This window comes from Neoarius graeffei, chromosome 4, assembly GCF_027579695.1.
Source record: "Neoarius graeffei isolate fNeoGra1 chromosome 4, fNeoGra1.pri, whole genome shotgun sequence".
Classification (NCBI taxonomy): domain Eukaryota; kingdom Metazoa; phylum Chordata; class Actinopteri; order Siluriformes; family Ariidae; genus Neoarius; species Neoarius graeffei.
The window spans coordinates 103,144,623-103,165,260 of record NC_083572.1 but is presented as its reverse complement, the minus strand read 5'-3'; the positions used below and the strand labels follow the sequence as shown (position 1 = coordinate 103,165,260).

Sequence of the window (20,638 nt, the reverse complement as noted above, 5' to 3'; positions counted from 1 at the left end):
CAGGGAAAAAGAAATGGATATTCCAACATGTAGCTAATGCTAACACTAGGCCACAAATCTGCACAGTCACTCCAGTCGTTACAAGGAATTTTGTACGGATCATAACCGCTAATAAACTAATTTCTGCGTAGATCTATCATTCGCTTCTTTCTGACTAAAATTATCCAAGTACTCTGGAAGTAGGGCTTTTTTAGCTGTAGTTTTCTTCGGACAACAGCAACAGACGCCGGACATCTTCGCTTGGCTTCAGTATGTAAACAAAGTTGGCTTGTCCCCCAGGCGTAGGGTAGCGACGGTTGCTCATGTACACTACCGTTCAAAAGTTTGGGGTCACCCAGACAATTTTGTGTTTTCCATGAAAAGTCACACTTTTATTTACCACCATAAGTTGTAAAATGAATAGAAAATATAGTCAAGACATTTTTCTGGCCATTTTGAGCATTTAATCGACCCCACAAATGTGATGCTCCAGAAACTCAATCTGCTCAAAGGAAGGTCAGTTTTATAGCTTCTCTAAAGAGCTCAACTGTTTTCAGCTGTGCTAACATGATTGTACAAGGGTTTTCTAATCATCCATTAGCCTTCTGAGGCAATGAGCAAACACATTGTACCATTAGAACACTGGAGTGAGAGTTGCTGGAAATGGGCCTCTATACACCTATGGAGATATTGCACCAAAAACCAGACATTTGCAGCTAGAATAGTCATTTACCACATTAGCAATGTATAGAGTGGATTTCTGATTAGTTTAAAGTGATCTTCATTGACAAGAACAGTGCTTTTCTTTCAAAAATAAGGACTTTTCAAAGTGACCCCAAACTTTTGAACGGTAGTGTAAATGTGATGTCAGTGCAAGGGTGCTCGCCCGTGCGCTGAAGCGTCATGGTACCAGTGCAGCAGCAAAGTGATTGAGGACGTTTGTTGTGATTAGGGATTTCCCAAGGGTATTTCCGGTCTGCCTGAGTGCATCATGGCAGCAGACCGGCCTAAAACACTGACTTTCCTTCAAAATATGCCCCAAACATCATAAGGTAGAAAGCTGATGAGAGTTTTCAGCAAGTGTCAGAGCAAAAAAAAAAAAAAAAAGCGTGTCGGCATGCATAACTGAACTTCCTGTAAAACACTTAGCTGGAGTCAAAATAACAACAAAACAAACAAACAAACAAACAAAAAAAACCCTAAACGATTTAGTACTAATTATGCATTTGCCAATATATAATATCCTGAGTTTGACTCCTATTAAAGCAGTGTGTCTTTCTTTAGTGATCGTAGACCAAGATGATGACCAAAGACTCATGAGATCAGTACTTACTGTCCACCGAAGTCGATATAAAACCATCTCTGCAACAGCTCGTAGGTCAACAGGGTCACAGCGAACTGAGGTGATGAACGGAAAACACGAGCTAGCAGGGAGAAAGAGAACGCATGGGATTATACACAAGCGTTTCTGAGGTGCTCAGTGTCACACTTTCTCGCCTGGATACAGCAGATTTGTATCTTAAAATCATAAAGACTGTCCGGTGCTCGTCAAATTTAAATCTACAGTAAATTTGCTTTGTGACAGCTCTGCGTGCTGGTGTTTTACCTCCAGCTCCTTTCCAGAAAGCTCTGAAGCCCTCCTCTCTCAGGATCTTGCGGAAGCAGTCGATCACCCCGCTGTATGTGGTCTGACCTGCACGAGCTGCCACCTGAAGTCGCGTTTTGATGACATCAGCCGGGGTGACCAGTGAGGCAGCCGGGACTCCTGTTCAACCGAAGAGTCAAGAATATTCAGGAATCGATGTTGGATGCACGCCTACTAGGGCTGTAACGATATGCGTATCGAAATCGCGATACGCAGAGCCACGATCCGTATCGCGATACAAGAAGGCAGAATCGCGGTACACCCTTTCAAACTTCTCCTCAGCCCAAAAACAGAGGCGCTTCCAAACTTCAATTTATGAATACTTTACTTTTTATTTAAATTACATTTTAAACTTACTTAAATTACTTTTATTTTTTTATATCTATTAGTAAGTCGTTTTTTCGCCGACCTGCAACAATCTTCTGCGAGTCACGCAACGTCCACACTCGCCACTGGCAGAGCATTCATTTCTTTTAAGCGGTCGCCATTCTGGTTGCGACGCGGGGAGCGAATCTGTAAACAAGAAGCTCATTGGCTGGCTAGGTGTGCCACAAGCCAATCACAATCACTTGAGCGGAAAGGCATGCAGTGTTGCCAGATTGGGCAGGTTTAGGTGCTTTTTGGCTGGTTTTGAACATATTTTGGGGTGGAAAACGTTAGCAATATCTGGCAACACTGAAGGCATGTCTGCTTGGGCGGAAGCCTTCTGCGGCAGTTACATTTTGACACGCGAGCAATGTTTCACCATAAAAATTCCGTAATTTCCATCTGTTTTCCGCGATCACAGAAAATCATTGGCCCTATGAGAGTGAGACAGTGAGAGAGCCACCCCCCCCAAAAAAAAATCTTAACGGATTTACACGATTTGGAAAAATGACTTTTTCAGAACCGAAAAAAACAGAGCTTCCGGCTCAACAGTATTATTTTGAGAAATAAAACAATCTTTGGATATACATTTGTTCATTTCTGCATACATATTACTCATTCTCTGCAGTGGTCTGAATTATTTGTTATTAAATAGTTAATGTAAGTAAGTAAATGTTAAGTCAAATTTACTACTTTAAAAAAACATTAAAAAAAAAAAATCGTGGGCGTATCGAATCGTGGGTTAAAAATCGCGATACGAATCGAATCGTGAGTTGGGTGTATCGTTACAGCCCTAACGCCTACATTTTCTGACCAATCAGCTTTGAGACTTCTGTGGTTTAATATTTATGATGTGCAGTGTGAACTGAAGACTTATATGCTTTTATGCTACGTTTCAGATTTCTATTTCAGGCCTTTGACAACTAAGAATGAAATAACATGATGTAAAAAGCAAACGAGTCACAGGTGGAGCGTTGACCTGCGATGGCTCCGGCGGTGAGCAGCTGCAGCGCTCCGAGTCTTCCTTCCTCATCAGCGAATGAAGATTTAGTGTGAGCGTACACAGGGAAGTAGATTGCAGAAAAGGGAATATCACGCAGGAAGCAAGCCTTTGCACCCTACACACACAATTCAATCCATGGCCAGACATGTAAATCAGAGTGGAGAGCTATAATTTTATCAATTGCTTAAAAAACAACACAATAAGATTGTTTATAAACTGAAACTTAGCCTTGCACTCGAGATACCCTGCGAAGATTTTCAAGGTGTCAGTGTTACCTTGTAGAGACCGAAGAAGCCGAGGTCCCGGATCACGCTGAGCGCACTCACTCTGGGGCCCGTGGTGATCTCACCGGCGACCTGGAGACGGATCTTCACAATCTCAAGGGGGTTGGTGAAGATCACCTGAGAGGCACCAGCCTATGGGTGTGGGAATGACACGGTTAATTCGAAAATATCGAACATTTTGTACCTTCTATGCTGTCAAAACAAATTTATGGGAATAACCGTAAATTTCATGAGTACGAGCAAACATTTCAAAGTCTTACAGAAGACTAACATTACATCATTACACTTATATGCATGGTGTGGAGAATGCACAGCACTGGAGAGACAAAAAGTAAGCAATAATAAACCAGGACGAGAAGTTTCAGTCACGTTCAAGTCCAAGAATTTGTCAAAAAACTGACATTGTGTACAGACAAAGATAGGCCTTTCTTTTTCATGCTCTTTGATTTTTAAATTGACAAGCATGGGTCATGATGTTGACTGACCACAGTGGCTGCACATGATGGGCTCGACTGTATTTAAAGAAATAGGCTTAATATCTTTTGTTGTACTGGTTTCCTACAGCTCAATGAACTCATCTTTTTTCCAGCTGCACATGCCAGATCAGGCCTGATGGAACACTGTACTATCACCTTTGTCCAAGTTTAAATTTATTTGATTCGTCAAACAGTTCACTTTATTTATTTATTTTTACACCGGATGCCTTTCCTGACGCAACCCTCCCTAATCTTTCCAGGCTTGGGACGGCATCAAGTATGCACTGGCTTGTGTAATTCCAATAGCTAGGTATTTTTACCTAACCTGCATGTCTTCGAACCCAAAGAAATTTTCAAGGTTGCCTTCCAGTCACATTTTCCTCAACTGAATATCTACGAGCTAGACAACGGTATCTCTACAAACACATCCAAGCCTTTGTTCCTGAGCCCTACAAGGACATAATGTGCTCTAAACCAGATGTGCTGCTTCCAGATGCATTAGAGCAGGGCTTTTCAAAGTGTGGGGCGCGCCTCCCCTAGGGGGCGCCAGAGTTCTTCAGGGGGGCACAATGTGAGGAAAAATAAACCAGAATAAGTTACGATTGCGGACATCTAGCGAACTTCAGCTAGCCTTTGCCAGAGACAAAATGGATCGATTTTTAGTACCTAAAGCTACAGTGAGTGAGGAGGCAGAGTCTGGGCCAAACAAAAAAAAAAAAGAAGTATGACCACGATTATTTAAAGTTTGGATTTTCATGGACTGGATCTGAAGATGCTCCACTGCCACAGTGTGTTGTCTGCCAAGAGGTGCTAGCTAACGATGCTATGAGATGTTTAAAATGTGTAAAACAAGATGTTTAAAAAAAAAAAAAAAAGCACAGATGTTTAAAATGTGTCAAAAAAAGGATGTTTTAAAAAAGCACAGATGTTTTAAATGTGTAAAAAAGATGTTTTAAAAAAAGCACAGATGTTTAAAATGTGTAAAAAAGAGGTTTTAAAAAAGCTCATGTTTTAAATGTGTAAAAAAGACGTTTTAAAAAAGCACAGATGTTTAAAATGTGTAAAAAAGAGGTTTTAAAAAAGCACAGATGTTTAAAACGTGTAAAAAAGATGTTTTAAAAAAGCACAGATGTTTAAAATGTGTAAAAAAGAGGTTTTAAAAAAAGCTCGTTTTAAATGTGTAAAAAAGGCGTTTTAAAAAAGCACAGATGTTTAAAATGTGTAAAAAAGATGTTTTAAAAAGCACAGATGTTTAAAACGTGTAAAAAAGATGTTTTAAAAAAGCACAGATGTTTAAAATGTGTAAAAAAGATGTTTTAAAAAAGCTCATGTTTTAAATTTGTAAAAAAAAAGAGGTTTTAAAAAAAGCACAGATGTTTAAAATGTGTAAAAGAAAAAAATTAAAATGTGTACAACACCCATTTTTTTTTAAATACAAATGGAACATTAAGTATAGCAACAACAAAAATTGTAAGGGGGGGGCGCTGTTGTTTATTTGCTCTCTGGGGGGGGGCTGACTCTCCCACACTTTGAAAACCCCTGCATTAGAGGATGAAGAGATACGGGAGCAGGTAGATAAAGGGGGAAGCCATGGCCTAATGGTTACCGAAGCAGCTTTGGGACCAAAAGGTTGCCGGGTTGATTCCCTGGACCAGCAGGAATGGCTGAAGTGCCCTTGGGCAAGGCACCTAACAGGCCCTGGATATACTGTACGTTGCTCTGGATAAAATGTAATGTAACAAAGGACAAGAAGGATGTAGGCGAGGCCACAGAAGCAGGTGTGGTCATGGCAGAGGGGTTGAAAACTTTTTTTGAAAAATTGACCCATGTGACTGACTCATGAACAAATCGCGAATTTGTAGCCATTTGGAATCTGTGTGGGACCAAATTTAAAACTGCACGATATATAGACACTATCAGCTAAGACCTCATCCGTGCCGAGAATAAATAATAGTATACAAGTTAATTGGGAAAATAATTTCCTCTCATGGTTTGTGATATATAAAGCTTAGATGCTAATATCTGCTCTGTAGCTTAGAGGCTCATTAATATCCAAATGCATTATTTTTAAGTTTTAAATTTCAAATGCAGAATTAAAAAGGATTTAAGAGCCAAGGTGAAAAAGTGTGCGCCAATATTACAATATTACGGGATTTGCCTTGCCATGATGCCACACACAAGTTCACCATTATTTCAACACCAGGGACAGCTCTTGGTCTCAACACAGCATTTGCACCTCAGATGGCACCATTTTGTCGACTGTTCTGGGGAAGCCGGTTCTCAGGTGCCTCAAGGCCAAATCACGGGGCGTATCCGTAAGAGTTTTAGTCATTCACTTCATGAAAATCAATCATTACTACTACAAATGTCTTCTAGCAATATTGTTTCTCATCTGAAAAGCTGTATAGAAAATATTCTCCATGTCCCTCCTTAGATCTAATGGTTTTTCATGGAGAGGTGGAGAGTAACAAAGTACATTTACTTGAGTACTGTACTTAAGTACACTTTTTGAGTATCTGTATTTTGAGTATTTTTTTTTGGAAACTTATGACTAACTTCACTACATTTGAAAGGCAAATATCGTACTTTTCACTCCACTACATTTCTACCAAGGTCCTTGTTCCTATGAAGCAGCTCTGAAAGTGGATGTTTTTTTCTTTTCTTTTTTAAAACGTGATGGTTTTTTTCGCAGGTGACACTCAGACAGTCTATCAGTAATCACTAGGGTCACAGCACATCCATAGACTGGATAAAATCAAGATCAGTGATTTCTCAGCAGCGTTATTTAACACGATTGTTCAGTTGATGGCAGAATGGAAAGAGGCGGTTCTTCTGAGGAATGCACGCACTCATGGCTTTACCTAGAACCCATGCTTCGGTTTTCTGAAAGGATTAAAGATTCGTTTTGTTATAAATGTTTGCTTTGTTTGCAGAAAACGAACCACATCACAGCCTACAAAAACTCGCCGTCCAACCTGCGGAAGCATATTGAGGGATATAAACGTTTTATTCCAAGAGAAAGCTTGCAGTGAAGTTGTCTGTGCTTTTAGAGCTAGAGATAACGTTGCAATAGCTATGCAGTCTGGTTAGTCAAATGACTTTCTATGGATTTGCCCGCCAAGTTGCCGTAGCCTTGTCCACGGCTAACGTTTACACACAGCTAGTTAACTTGGACACTGTTAGTTAGCATGTAAAAACGGAGTCACGCTAACATGAATAACGTTAACTTATCTGAAGTCCTTTCAGAAATGTGTTTTAGCAAAATCTTGCCAAATAAACAATGTAGAAATCTTTCTTTTCTAGTAGCGTTAGCTACCCAATATGATTTCGAGTTTGAAAAGAGTTTGCTAGCATGTCAGGTGGCGCTTCACTGACTAGCTAGCTTAAAGTTAAACCACCATGATGGCACAGCATGCGTTCATTTTGTGAATTCACATTTCTGTCTTGGGTAACGACGTTAGGTTTTGTCAGCATTGTGGCAATAATACAACGATGCGTTGACAGAAAACGTACTTTTAATACTTAAGTATTTTTAAAAGCAAGTACTTTAGTACTTTAAGTAAAAATTTGACTGGACAACTTGCACTTGTATCGGAGTAACATTTGACCAGCGGGATCTGTACTCTGACTTAAGTAATGAAGTTGGGGACTTTGTCCACCTCTGATTATTACTGGAGAATATCTGGGATTTTGACCTGATCTGATCTAGTTCCTCATACCTGGACAGAGTCAAGTCAAAAGATCAGACATTGGAGACAACTTGGCGTGTTTCAGGCTGGATAAGACTAGAGTGTTGTTTCATGATAAGCTGCAGCGTGTGGGTTAGGCTTATAAGAAGAGTTGGATCAAGTCCAGCTCCACTCCTTTGAACTTTCATTTCCACAGCAAGGATCATCTCCGAACACAACCGAAACATTCTGCCTACCTTACTAGCCTCCCACTGAATGCAATGACGTGACGACACTTTCATGGTGACTAAACACTGAGGAATAATGTATAACTATATCTGCACACCCTCACATTCTGATACTCACACATCCGCCAGCCAGAATCTCAGCAGGCAGAGCGATCGAACCATCTCTGGTGGAGAATTTGTCCCTCACGAAGTCATTCACCTGTAAAACGATAAAAACAACCAAGGTTAAACTACAGTTGATTCATTTAAAAAATACACGAGGGAGCTACCCTTGTATTTTATAACCAGCTTATAGATCACCTGGAAATGGTGTACATTTAAAGTACATAACTGTACTACAACTGCCTTTTGAGAATGAAGCTTTAAAGCAATGCAACATGGACTTTTCAAGGTAAAAAATGCATACTAAAGGTACAAAAGGCGTATCTTTAAGTTTACGAACTATATGAGAACAAATGGCACAAAGTTTAGTCCACTTTTTCGAAGAGTGTAAAAGAAAGAGAGAAGTCATTATAGACAACAATAAAGCAAACATGAAAAATTATCCAATACCTTTACAAAGGCAGTGATTCCTGTATCTTCCACATTGCTTTGCGAAATTAATCTAGCAGATGTTTATAGTATATGGACGCGAGTGTTTTACTGGGAAATACTCCACTCGTATTTTCCATCCGAGCTCCATCCGGGACACGGAGAGCCAAAACCGTGACATAAATCCTTACATGTCACTCGCGAGGAAATCGATGAATTGTTTTTGATAAATTTGGGGACTTTTTGTTTGTGAATGTGTCGAAATAATAAAAAGAAAATCACAGATTGGCTTGAAGATATGACGTTTATCTTTTTGTGTTGAGAAACTCGCGTTTTTTCATATGAAATACATCACGAATCTGAATGACATTTAAATAATATTGGCTGGTGTTGAGTGGTATATCAGATGTATTCCATTCAACGGCCATGATACTGAACAAGTCGAAGATGAGTAGCTGAATGGAATATATCTGATATACCATGAAAAAAAGCCAGCCAACATTATTATACATACACATTCCTTTCAGGTGTTCAACGCGTCTCTTTTTCAAAATTCTCTCAAAATCTTCCGTATTTAACGAAGCCATCCCGGCGGCCATGTTTGTTTACAAATTGTCCCAGTCGCTCGCTAGCGTGGAAGTTTTGCGTCTCCGACGTGTGACGTCATGTTGCCTTGACAACCATGCAATGCCATAAACCATATTCAACACTCATTCTCCATTGAGTAGAGTGATGTAATACACGTAGGATAAGCAATATGCTAACAATATTGCATGCTATCAAACCAAATGAACGAAACCCGCTAGAACATGTTTTTATTCCATCGAAAAACTGTCCTGTATGTACAATATTTAAATAATATTGGCTGGCTTTTTTTCATGGTCTATCATATTCCATTCAGCTAGCATGACACTGAATGAGTCGAAGACGAGTTTAGTATCATGCTAGCTGAATGGAATATATCTGATAGACCACGAAAAAAAGCCAGCCAATATTGAGTTTATTGCCATTTGCACAAATACACTGCAGTACAGGTGCATTGGAATTCTTGAGCGTTTTCCACGAGTCAGCTTCATAGACATTAAAAAAAAAAAAAAAGGTTTACAAAAATACAAAACATACATTCTAAAATTTCAAAATACTGTAATACACCATGACAGTGAGTACTAGATAGAGCTATATAAGGCTGTGATTAAACTGAGTGCAACTGTATATGAACAAGTATAAAAAAAAGTAATAAATATCTATCTGAAATGGTATTGCACATATTGAGTTTTTTTTAACTTTAATTTTTATTGATGTTTTCATTCAACAGTGAGAAATAATCACACCAAAAGAAAAAAAAATACACAAAGACAAAAAGAAAAAAAAAAAAACTGAAACTTGGGGAATCACATTGTATTTTCAGTCTTCCTCTCCAGGGTCATTATGACCGTCTATGTTTGAGTCCTTATATAGAGTCCATTTTGTCCATTTTTGTTCTCCTTGCTCCTCTTGTAGTCTTATACGAAATGTCATCTTTTCCATTATGTAGATTTCCTCTACAATCGCCAGCCATTGATTTTGGGTAGGTGGGTCCACTTTACACCAGTTTTTGGTTATAGCTTTTTTACTAGCTGTTAGCAGAACTTTAACTAAATACTTATCTTCGTTTTGGATATTTCCCTCCATTAGATTACACAAGCAAAGTGTCTTACTGTTCATAGGAACATCATATCCTAGTATTGTTTGTAGAGTATTATGAACCATTCCCCAGAACACAGATATCTTATGACAATTCCAAAAGATATGAGCATGGTTTGCTTGTAATTCACCACATTCTCTCCAACATGTGCAATTTGTGTTGGAGTATTTGTTCTTTATCATGGGAGTGATGAAGTATCTTATCAAGTTTTTCCAAGAGAACTCCCTCCATGTCCGTGAGTTGGTGGATGTTTGGTGTGTAATCCACATATTTTGCCAATCTTCATCTGTGATTTCTATGCCAAGTTCTGATTTCCATTTCTCTTTTACATAATCAGTTGAATTTGTATTTGCTGCCAATGCTTGATATATTACACACTTCTGATTGGTTTTCCTGAGTATGATTTGTTTAAAATTTGAATTACACCACTCACTTCTATGTAGGGGTCTCTTTTAATTTCCTTCTTATAATAGTCCCTTAGTTGTAAATATCTATGAAAATCACGTTTCTCCAGGCCATACCTGTTCATCATGTTTTGAAAACTCTCCAGCTCCCCTTTCACTTCCAAGGTGCACCATGCTGTTATTCCCCTATCTATCCATGACTTGAACCCTTTATCATATGTATTTGGTTTGAAATTTTCATCAAATGCCACCCACTTTAATTGTCTTATATTAATTATTTTATGTGTTTTTACTACTTTGAACCATAATTCCAAAGTGAAAGCAGTAATTGGATCTATTTTGTCCTGAATTTTCTTGTAAATTTCTTTATCTCCAATGATACTCAGGGTTGGGTATCCATTGAATTCTCTTTCCATGGTTTTCCATTTTGCTATATAGTCTGGTTTACACCAGCAAACAATATATCTAAATTGGGCTGCATGGTAGTACTCCTTCAGTTTTGGAAGGCCCAATCTGCCCCTATCTTTTGGTAGCTGGAGAGTTTCATATCTCACCCTAGGCCTTTTACCCCCCCAGATGTATCTTGAAATTATTCTGTCCCAGTGCACAAACTGAGCCCGGGGGATATCTACAGGCAGGGCCTGGAACAAGTACAAGAGCCTGGGTAGTATATTCATTCTGATAGTCTCAACACGTGAACTTAAGTCTAATGGTAGTGTGGACCACCTTTCAATATCTTTTTGGATGTCCTGAGTCATATTATTATAGTTTGCCTTATATAATTTAGTCAATTTTTTAGTGATTTGGACCCCCAAATATTTGATTTTTTTTTTTGTTTCCAATTAAAATTAAATGCTTCTTGTATCTGTCTTGAAGGGGTATAATGCAATGTTAGTATTTGTGTTTTTGATACGTTTATCTTATATCCTGAGAGATACCCATATGCTTCAAACACTTTTATCAACTCAGGGAGCGATTCATCTGGCCGTGTGAGGTAGGCTATGATGTCATCTGCAAAAAGCCCTATCTTGTGTTCTGTGTCGTTCATCATTATGCCTTTAATTTTGTCATTCTGTCGGACTGTTTGGGCCAACGGCTCAATAAATAGGGCGAATAGTGCTGGCGACAAGCAGCAGCCTTGTCTAGTTGATCTTTGAAGGTCTCTTTTATTTGTCAGGCTACCATTAACTTTGATTCTGGCATTAGGTTGGTGATGGAGTGTCTTTATACATTGCACTGATTCACTATCGAACCCAAATCTTTCTAAAACTTTGTATAGGAATCTCCAATTAACCGAATCAAATGCTTTCTCTGCATCGACACTTATTAGTAGAGTGTCCTGTTTGTCTCTTTGAGCTTTATCTACTATATGCAAAGTTCTCCTGATGTTATCTTGCGTTTGCCGGTTTTTAATGAATCCTGTTTGATCCTCGTCTATTATGTCTTCTAAAAATGAGTTCAATCTATTCGAAATAATAGATGTATAAATCTTATAGTCTACATTTAATAATGAAATTGGTCTATAATTTCCACATTGTTCTTTATCCTTGCCAGGTTTTGGAAGTATAGTAATTATTGCTTCATCCCAAGAGGGTGGAATTTTATTTTCCTTCAGGGTCCAGTTAAAGGATGCCAGAAGCAGTGGTGCCAATTCGTCCTTAAATACCTTATACCACTCAGCAGGATAGCCGTCACCGCCCGGGCTCTTTTTATTTTTTAGCTTATTAATTGTATCCAACACTTCCTCCATTGTTATTTCAGCCGTCAGTATTTCGTTCTGTTCAAGGCCAATTGAGGGTAGATCCAGCGAACTCAAGACCACCTCCATCTCTTCCTCACTTGCTGATGTTGGTTGTGCATATAATTCACTATAATATCGCTGAAAGACCTTCTCTATAGCCTCTGGTGAACTTACTTGCATCTGAGTGTGGGGATCTCTTATTTTGTATATATTATTAATTGTTTGCTGTTTTCTTATGCGCTTTGCCAATAATTTTGTAGCTCGTGGTCCGGTTTCATAGTAACTCTGTTTCAAATACTGTTGCTTTTTCTCGACCTCGTCCATTAACACGTCATTTATTTTAGCCTTTAAGTTCTTGATTTATTGGTATATATTTTGTTTTTTGGAAGTCTATTTCTAATTCCCTTAATTTCTTCATGCTCTTTTTGTATGTTTCTGTTCTAGTCTTTTTGATTAGTGCAGCTTCCGCTATTAATTTCTCCCTAATGACAGCTTTCATGGCATCCCAGAGTATTGTTGGGTCCACTTCACCATTGTTATTTTCCTCAACATATGTTTTGATTTCTCCTTTAATCCTTTCCTGTCTCTGTTTATTATTCAGCAAACCTGTGTTCAGTCTCCATACTGTTTGTCGTTTTCTTTTATTTAAACCAATTTTTAAATAAAGTGGATTGTGGTCCGACACAGCTGCCCCTCCGATACTGCATTCCTCCACTAGATGACAGTCCCCAACACTCATAAAGTAGTCTATCCTCGAATGCACATTATGGGTAGCCGAGTAGTGTGTATATTCTCTCCTTAGTGGATGTAAGATTCTCCACACATCGATCAGGCCCATCTCCTCCAATGACATATTAACAAATTTTGATATTCGCTTTTTGCTTCTTTTAAGACTTGTTGTATCGTTTTTATGGCATAATGCTACATTTATGTCACCCCCACAGATTATAATACCTTTTGATTCCACGGCGATGGTATCGAATAGATACTTAAAAAAATGCTTATTGCTTCCTGGAGGTGCATACACATTAATCAATGTTATTGGTTCATTCATTAGCTTTCCCCTTACAGTAACAAATCTCCCCTCTTTATCTTTGTATTCTCTTTCACATTCCAGTTGGATTGAGTTCGCCAGCAGTATTATCACCCCTCTTTTACGCCCTTGCCTGTATGTACTGTAATATAGGGTTTTGTAGCCAAATGTTCTGAGTTTTTCATGCTCTAACTGTGATAAATGGGTCTCTTGCAAGAACACAATTTCTGGCTTTTCCTTTCTTAGTTTTGTCATAACCCTCCCTCTTTTTGCTGGCGTATTCAAACCGTTTACATTCATCGACATTATCTTGATGTTAGTCATATTACCGTCACAGTTGTATTCTCAAGTGTACCCCAACAAATATGAACTAGGTAACTATGTACATATAACGCACTAACAAAAATAAAACCCAAAAACAAAGAGGGTTTCAACCTGCGGGGCGGTTTTCTCTTTATCCCAGTGCCCCTGTTAATGGGTGGAGAGGAAGTCCTCTGGTTAGAGGGCCTCTCCCTAGACTTAGTACCACTATGGCTATTTAGTCTACACATGACCAACTCCATTCACATCGTCACCCCCCCCGCCCCCCATCGGACATCGTTGTAAAGGCTATTCCAAGAGATTTTAAGTGCTATCATTGATTTCACTATTGCAAATGAAATAAGTTTCACATTCTCTTAAATTCTTGTAACCTTTCCGTAAAGCGTTGTGCTGCCTTTTGTCGCGTCCTCCTGTCACCAGCTCGTTGCCATCCCGCTGTATCCACTTCACCTCGGTCCCGAGTTCTGCCCCGCTCCGGAGCTGATGCACCGCTGCTCTCCCCTGCAGCCGTCGGGTCCCTCTCCTCGTCTGGTTCTTCTACCGCGTAGCCCTTTGCCCTCATCGCTCGCGCTGCCTCTTTAGCATCTTCGTATGTTTTCACGCCATCATCCCAGAATATTCTCATTTTTGCAAGCGGAGTTTGAAATCTGATTCCTTCTTGTTTCAGTCTTTTTTCTGAGGCTCGCATAAGTTTTCCGTTTCTGCACAACTTCAGTCGCGTAATCATGGTCAAAGAAAACTTTATTTCCTATAATTATTGTTTTCTTTTCTTTGCCCCATACCTTTTGCAGGATCATTTCCTTAGTCTCGAATTGCAAGAAATTGACGACAATAGACCGGGGCGTCGCGTCTGGACCAGGTTTTTTCGCGAGGGCTCGGTGGCAGCGTTGGATGTGGAGCTCCGTTCTTTCTGGTAGACCGAGTTCAGTGATTAGCAGGTGCTACACATATTTGTTTACCGATTCAAAGTCTCTTTCTGCGTCTTCCGGTACTCCATAAATACGCAGATTATTCCTCTGTGATCTGCCTTCTAAATCGGTTCGCTTCTCTTGTAGATGGTGTGTCTGCTGGGACATCTCCCTCATAAGAGCACACGAGTCCGCCTGCCACTCTTCAAGTTCAGCGATACGGGCCTGCGCATCTTCAATGCTAGCGCCCTGTGTTTGTAGTTCCTGTCGGTTTTCAGAGTGCTTGCGGTCCATTTCTTCCCGTATGGTTCTAATCTCATTCTTTATCTCGCTTTTGAACGAGGTTAGGTCTTTGTGGAACTCACTTTTTAGCTCCTTTATTTCTTTTTTGATGTCTGCGAGCCCATCTCTTAGCTCCTCTGTGAGATTCGCCATTTTAATGTCCTCGAGGTAGTCCGCTTTGGCTTCTTTAGAGGTTGTTTCACGTTTCTTCTCCTTGTGATTTTTACTCTTGCAACTTCTTGTTGAGATTCCTTTACTCATAGTTTGCCTTTAGGCCATCGAGTTGTATATTTATGTCTTTTTCCTTCCGACTGGGGGGAGCTGGCTAACCCTGCGACCACTCACGCCGCCATCTTCCCTCTCTCCCGCACATATTGAGTATTACACAAATCGAGTGAGTATTGCACATTTTGGTTGAGGAGGTAGAAACGGAAGTTGGAAAATCCACTTAGGCCCTGTCCACACGGCAACGGATTCAGGTGACTCCGATACAATTGCTTATCGTTTAGGCCTGGCGTCCACACGGCACCGGCGTTTTGGGTGCCCAAAACGCAATCTTTTTGAGAACGGGTTCCAGAGTGGAAAGATCTGGCAACGTTGCCGTTGTGAAGTCGTCTGGATGAGTAGAACGGATTTGTTTACGATGACGTCACAACCACATGACTGAGTGCTTCACGCCGGGTAGAAGTGTAACGAACTCGATGCGAGTTGTCAACAAATCCTATAACTTGGTTCATGAAACGCGCTTACAAAATATTTTCACTGTGAATATTTATTGTGTAATGGTGCAAAGTGAGAGAGAGAGACAGAGAGAGAGACTCTGCCCTTAGGGCAGAGTCAATCCCGCCAGCAAAAATAGGGAAAAAAAGGAGCGATCTCACCTCTTCAGATGTTGGTTTTAGTCCTACAATACATTCCTCAAAAAGGGTGTAGAAGAGCAAATTAATCCATCAACGTGTAGCATTCAATTTATTCCGGACCATTAAAGACGCCGCCTTCCGCGTAGAATCATACATCATCCTCGCCGCCATATTGGATAGGTCAAAGCGGAGAATAAAGATTCATGTGCTGCGTTTAACTGTACCAACAGGTTTACCGTCCAAACGAGATCACATGGGATTACCTTTCACAGGTGAGAAACAACAAATTAATCCATCAACATGTAGCATTCAATTTATTCCGGACCATTAAAGACGCCGCCTTCCGCGTAGACTCATACGTCATCCTCGCCGCCATATTGGATAGGTCAAAGCGGAGAATAAAGATTAGCTGCGTTTAACTGTACCAACAGGTTTGCCGTCCAAACGAGATCACATGGGATTACCTTTCACAGGTGAGACTGGAAAAATACCTTTCATTGTATTTGGTCATTATAATGTAATTTTACGAACAGATTTTCCTGACTTTGTGGCTAATATGAAGTCTCGCGCATAATAGTTTATGCGCATGCGTCCTTACTACTTCTATTGTTCTGGTGTCTCCGAAGGGACCGTCTTACAGCGCCCCTAGAGGTGTGGCATGTGTATTGCATCGTTTTCAGCAAGCGTTGCGTTGCCATATGGACCTGATATTTTACTGATCGTTGCCCATTTGGACGCGATATATTTTTAAATAACATCTCGTTGCCGTTGTCGTGTGGATGTAGCCTTATATTGCACATGGAGACACTTTGTGTGGGGGGGAGAAAAGAGAAAATCAATAAGGTAGTTAGCTGTCCAGAGTTTGAGTGGGTTGTGGTAAGAGGTACTTCATTCCCTTCTTAACAGCCTGTGCCACCAGCCTAACAGTAGAAGGAAAGAAGCTGTTAGACAAGCGAGCCCTATAAGTGCTTATGCTTACAGGCCTGTGGTGTCTCAGGTTCTAGCCTGTGTTCACCCACTTGAACAGAGCATAAGCCGGGTGGCGTTCATCTTTAAAGGAGATGTGCAGAACTATGGCCTTGCTTTTTGTTTATAAATGCCTTGAGACCTCAAGAATAACACAGGAATAGTTTTAAGTGTTAACAATAAATCTAATATAGTAATTTTTACGATTAAAGTGATTCATATAGGTAGCGGTCTGCGAATCACCTTGACGTCACAGCTAGGGCTGCGTACCTAAACGTACATCAGGTACAGGTACCGGTACAGAGGTTTAGGTACAGGTCCGGACCTGTACCTGAACAATTTGACAAATTCTTCTGAACTTCTTCAATAATGACAGAAACATTAATAAACTGTTGACAACTTGTCAGTATCTTTATTCAAAGAAAACCGAACATAACTAGGTTTCCTACCTCACTTCTCAGTCACCCTCTCAGTCTCACACTATAGTTAACTTGGGACAAAAAGTCACAAGTTGTCTCACAGCGAGAAGTGACTACACTAGAGTACTACAGACTACGTGCAGTCCGCGGCCTTTAACTTACGCAGCAAAATTACACAAAGCAGCAAAGACTGCCAATGCCAGCAAAGGAAAAATGGCTGACCTGATTTTGAGTCTTTTTGACCAAATCAGAACGCTGGATCAGCCAAGCTCTCGCAATGTCTCGTGAGACTGTGGCGAGAGGATCTCAAATCAAAGACGGCTCTGATTTCAAGTTTCAGCGCAGCATTTTATGTCTTTTCCAGTGCTAAATTTTCGTCTTTGTGGTAGGATTTACGCATCTTCAGTCACAAAATAAGCAGATACTTGGTGTAAATTTATATCGGTACAGTACCGGTACTTCATGATCCGGTATTTTGGACCTGTACCGAATCAATTTTCACGGTACAGTACCGGTACACAGTACCAGTACGCAGCCCTAGTCACAGCAGGAAGGCTAACAGTCTCATCGCCACTTCTGCTATACTAAAAACACAGAGCTGACTGCAAGGTCAAGCCTCCATTTTGAGGTAATTTATCACTGTGCCATGTAGATGTGTTGCTGGCAGGTGCAGCAACACGACAGAAGGTGGATTTATGTTGCATTCATGGCCCAAGAATGTTCAAACTGCAAAGCTTTGGACACGTTTTGCGAGAAGTTCACGGGCACATTGGGCGCCTATGAAGTGGTCTCTCCTCTGCTCTGCACATTTTACTGAAGACTTGGACGAGACCTCTGATCTGTTGAGGAGCGTTGCACCAGTCCTCCCGGAGTGTGAGCAGAGGGTTGTTGCTAAAATCCGGGACGGAACATTATCGCTCGAGCAGTGACCTCCCCGTGGTTGTTGCTAAAACTGGTGATGTCCCGTCCCGTGTTTTAGTAATTGCCTAAGCCGAGCAGTAATGGCGGAGTACTCAGTATGGAGAAAATGAAGAATGAGTGGACCAGCCGTCTGATTTCTCCGCTGGATATACTTGCCTCAGCAGCAATATCTCGCCCTTACGTGGAAGAAGCGAATGAACGGAGAACTGAATGAACAACTGAAAGTCAGATTGTTTCAAAACGATCAGCAACAAGGTCGGCCTTCAAGAAGCGAGAACACAGATGGGTAAGATGCGACTCTCATTTGGATACAAAACAACAACACTCATTGTTTACCTGTATTTAGATTAATACATGTGACCTGTATTGTGTGTTGAAGTTACCTGTATAAGATTATTTAATTTGCTTCAGAATGTGATTGTCTCAGTTCATCTGATTATTTAATTAGCCTTTTACATTTTATCAGTGAAAATGCATGCATGTACATGTATGTTGCATAAGTTACAACACCTCTCCTGTTTTAAAGAGAGTCAACCCACAATCAATGAAGTCAAATTAGTCTTAATTGAGCAAGTCGGTAACGGTATTTCTTTCTTTCACCATAAATTATTATTTACATGACTTTGGTCTGTAGCTGTAAAAGGCCTCGGCCTTAAAACCGGTTACCGCTGTGACGTCACGCACTCAGGGCTGGCTGGCTCAGCGGGGCAGCTCAAATGCCAACTTTGCGGTCGATTTTAACTCTCAAAAATATATTGCTTTATTCCCATTTATGCAGCATACAAGAGTCAAGGACAGAGATACTATCCACTCAGAAACTTATTTAAAAATAAAGGTTCTGCGTATCTCCTTTAAGGATGCTCTGTGCTTTCCTTCTGCAGCGCTGGGTGTACATAGTGTCAGTGGAAGGGAGATCAGAGCCAATGACTTTCTCTGCTGTTTTAATTACCTGCTGCAGCGATTTCTTCTCAGCTAGGGTGATGTTACCATACCACGCTGTGATACCACTGGTGAGAATGCTCTCAGCAAGTCCTCTATAGACTTGGGTGAGAGGCCAGCGTCTAAGCCTCCGCTGGGCTCTTTTCACTAAAGTTGCAGTGTGTTTAGCTCAGCTGAGGTCTTCTGAAATGTGAAGGCCTAGGAACTTATAGCTGTCCATCTGATTCACGTCAGTCCCCATGATGGCGAGAGGCCTAAAATCTGAGTTCTTTCGTTTTGTCTATGTTAAGGACAAGATCATTGTCCTCTCCATAGAAGGTGATCTTGTGAACCAAGTCCCTGTATGATGACTCATCCCCCGCTCTGATGAGGCCAAGGATGGTTGTGTCGTCCGCATACTTGATGACTATTGTCCTGGGTGGATGCAAAGTCATGGGTGTACAGTGCGAAAAGTTTAGGGCTGAGGCAGCAGCCCTGCGGCGTCCCTGTGCCAACTGTAAGCTCAGCAGAGACTTTCTTTCCCATCCTCACCACCTGTGGCCTGTTAATGAGGAAGTCCAGGATCCAATTACAGGTGGGTGTTGGTACTCCCAGGTTTGCCAGCTTAGCGGTCAGTTTCATCGGCCTGATCGTGTTAAAGGCAGAATGTCATCCAGGAACAATAGCTGCACGCATGTGTTTTGAGTGTCCAGGTGTTGCAGGATGTACTGAAGTGCCACCACATCATCCACTGATCTGTTCGTGCAGTAGGCAAACTAAAGAGGGTTCACTGTGTCTGGAACCACAAAGTTTATATGTTGCAGAACCAGCTTCTCCAGACACTTCATGGCAACCGATGTGAATGCCACAGGTCTGGAATCATTCATTGTGGTAGTGTTTTTTTTTTTTTTAGGGACTGGCACTATGACAGAGAACTTAAAGATGAGTGGGACTGTTTCCTGTAAGAGTGAGGTGTTAAAGATGTCTGTATACACCTCCGCCAGCTGTTCTGCGCAGGCCTTTAGGACTCTCAGTGCTAGACGGTCAGGTCCCTCTGCCTTAAGCCTAGGTCACAACCGGACGTACGATTTTTTGGCAGTGCGATTTTTGGCATTTCCCAAATCGCTGCGTTTTTTTTTGTTCGTGGAGAAAGACGCACGTTGGCCGTAAGTTTGTCTTGCAACCTGAAAAAAACATAAGTGCCCGTAGAGTTTGTTTGACATGACAAAGAACCTCTGCGGCCGGTCTGCAGCCAGGCTACGGCTCGAAAATCAGCACGTCACACGCGCGCCCTCCGTCCGTTTCTTGCGTTTTTTGCACGTAGACCGGCCGTAGGAGCATGTACGGCCGGTTGTGACCGAGGCTTTAAAGGGGTTCAACCTTCTTCAGAGCCCTGAGGACCTGTGTGTGTGTGTGTGTGCGCGTGTCACCTGGAGTGCAGTTTCCACTGGGTTGCAAGGGGTCTTTAAGGGAATGTCTCTGTTGTGTTGGTCGAATCTGGCGTAGAAGCTGTTGAGGTTGTCCGGTAGAGGGATGTTCTGGTTTACAGCTTTGTTTGCATCCTTCCTGTAGTTGGTGATTGACTGGATCCCCTGCCACATTTCTCTTGTGTTGTTTTCCCTATAGCAGCTCTCAAGTCTCTGGGTGTATGTCCTCTTGGCAGCCTTGATGGATTTTTGGAGCTCATATAGAGCATGCTTGTACTCCGTGATGTCTCCTGACTTAAAAGCCATACACCGGTTCCTGATTTTGATGCGCACGTCCGTGTTGAACCAGGGCTTCTGATTGGGAAACGCACGAACACTCCGGGAGGGGATGCATATGGAAGTGCACCAGTCAATGTAGCTGCTGACAGTATCTGTGTATTCATGTACGTATATTGTCTGTAGCCTCCTTAAAAATGTTCATGTCCGTGGCATCCAAGCAGCCCTGCAGTTCCACCAGTGCATTTTCAGACCGCATCTTCACAGTCCTGACTGTG

General features: G+C 41.2%; 1 protein-coding gene across 1 annotated transcript in view; it reads right to left on the bottom strand.

Annotated features, from left to right (window-relative positions):
- Positions 1-20,638, bottom strand: part of slc25a12 (solute carrier family 25 member 12) — a 100,370-nt gene that overhangs the window by 6,209 nt on the left and 73,523 nt on the right. Inside the window, exons 13-17 of the mRNA XM_060920091.1 lie at positions 7,788-7,868; positions 3,269-3,409; positions 2,970-3,108; positions 1,586-1,744; positions 1,313-1,403 (exon numbers count right to left, since the gene is read on the bottom strand). Coding sequence (XP_060776074.1) covers positions 1,313-1,403; positions 1,586-1,744; positions 2,970-3,108; positions 3,269-3,409; positions 7,788-7,868 — 611 coding nt within the window. The remainder of the gene's footprint in view (positions 1-1,312; positions 1,404-1,585; positions 1,745-2,969; positions 3,109-3,268; positions 3,410-7,787; positions 7,869-20,638) is intronic.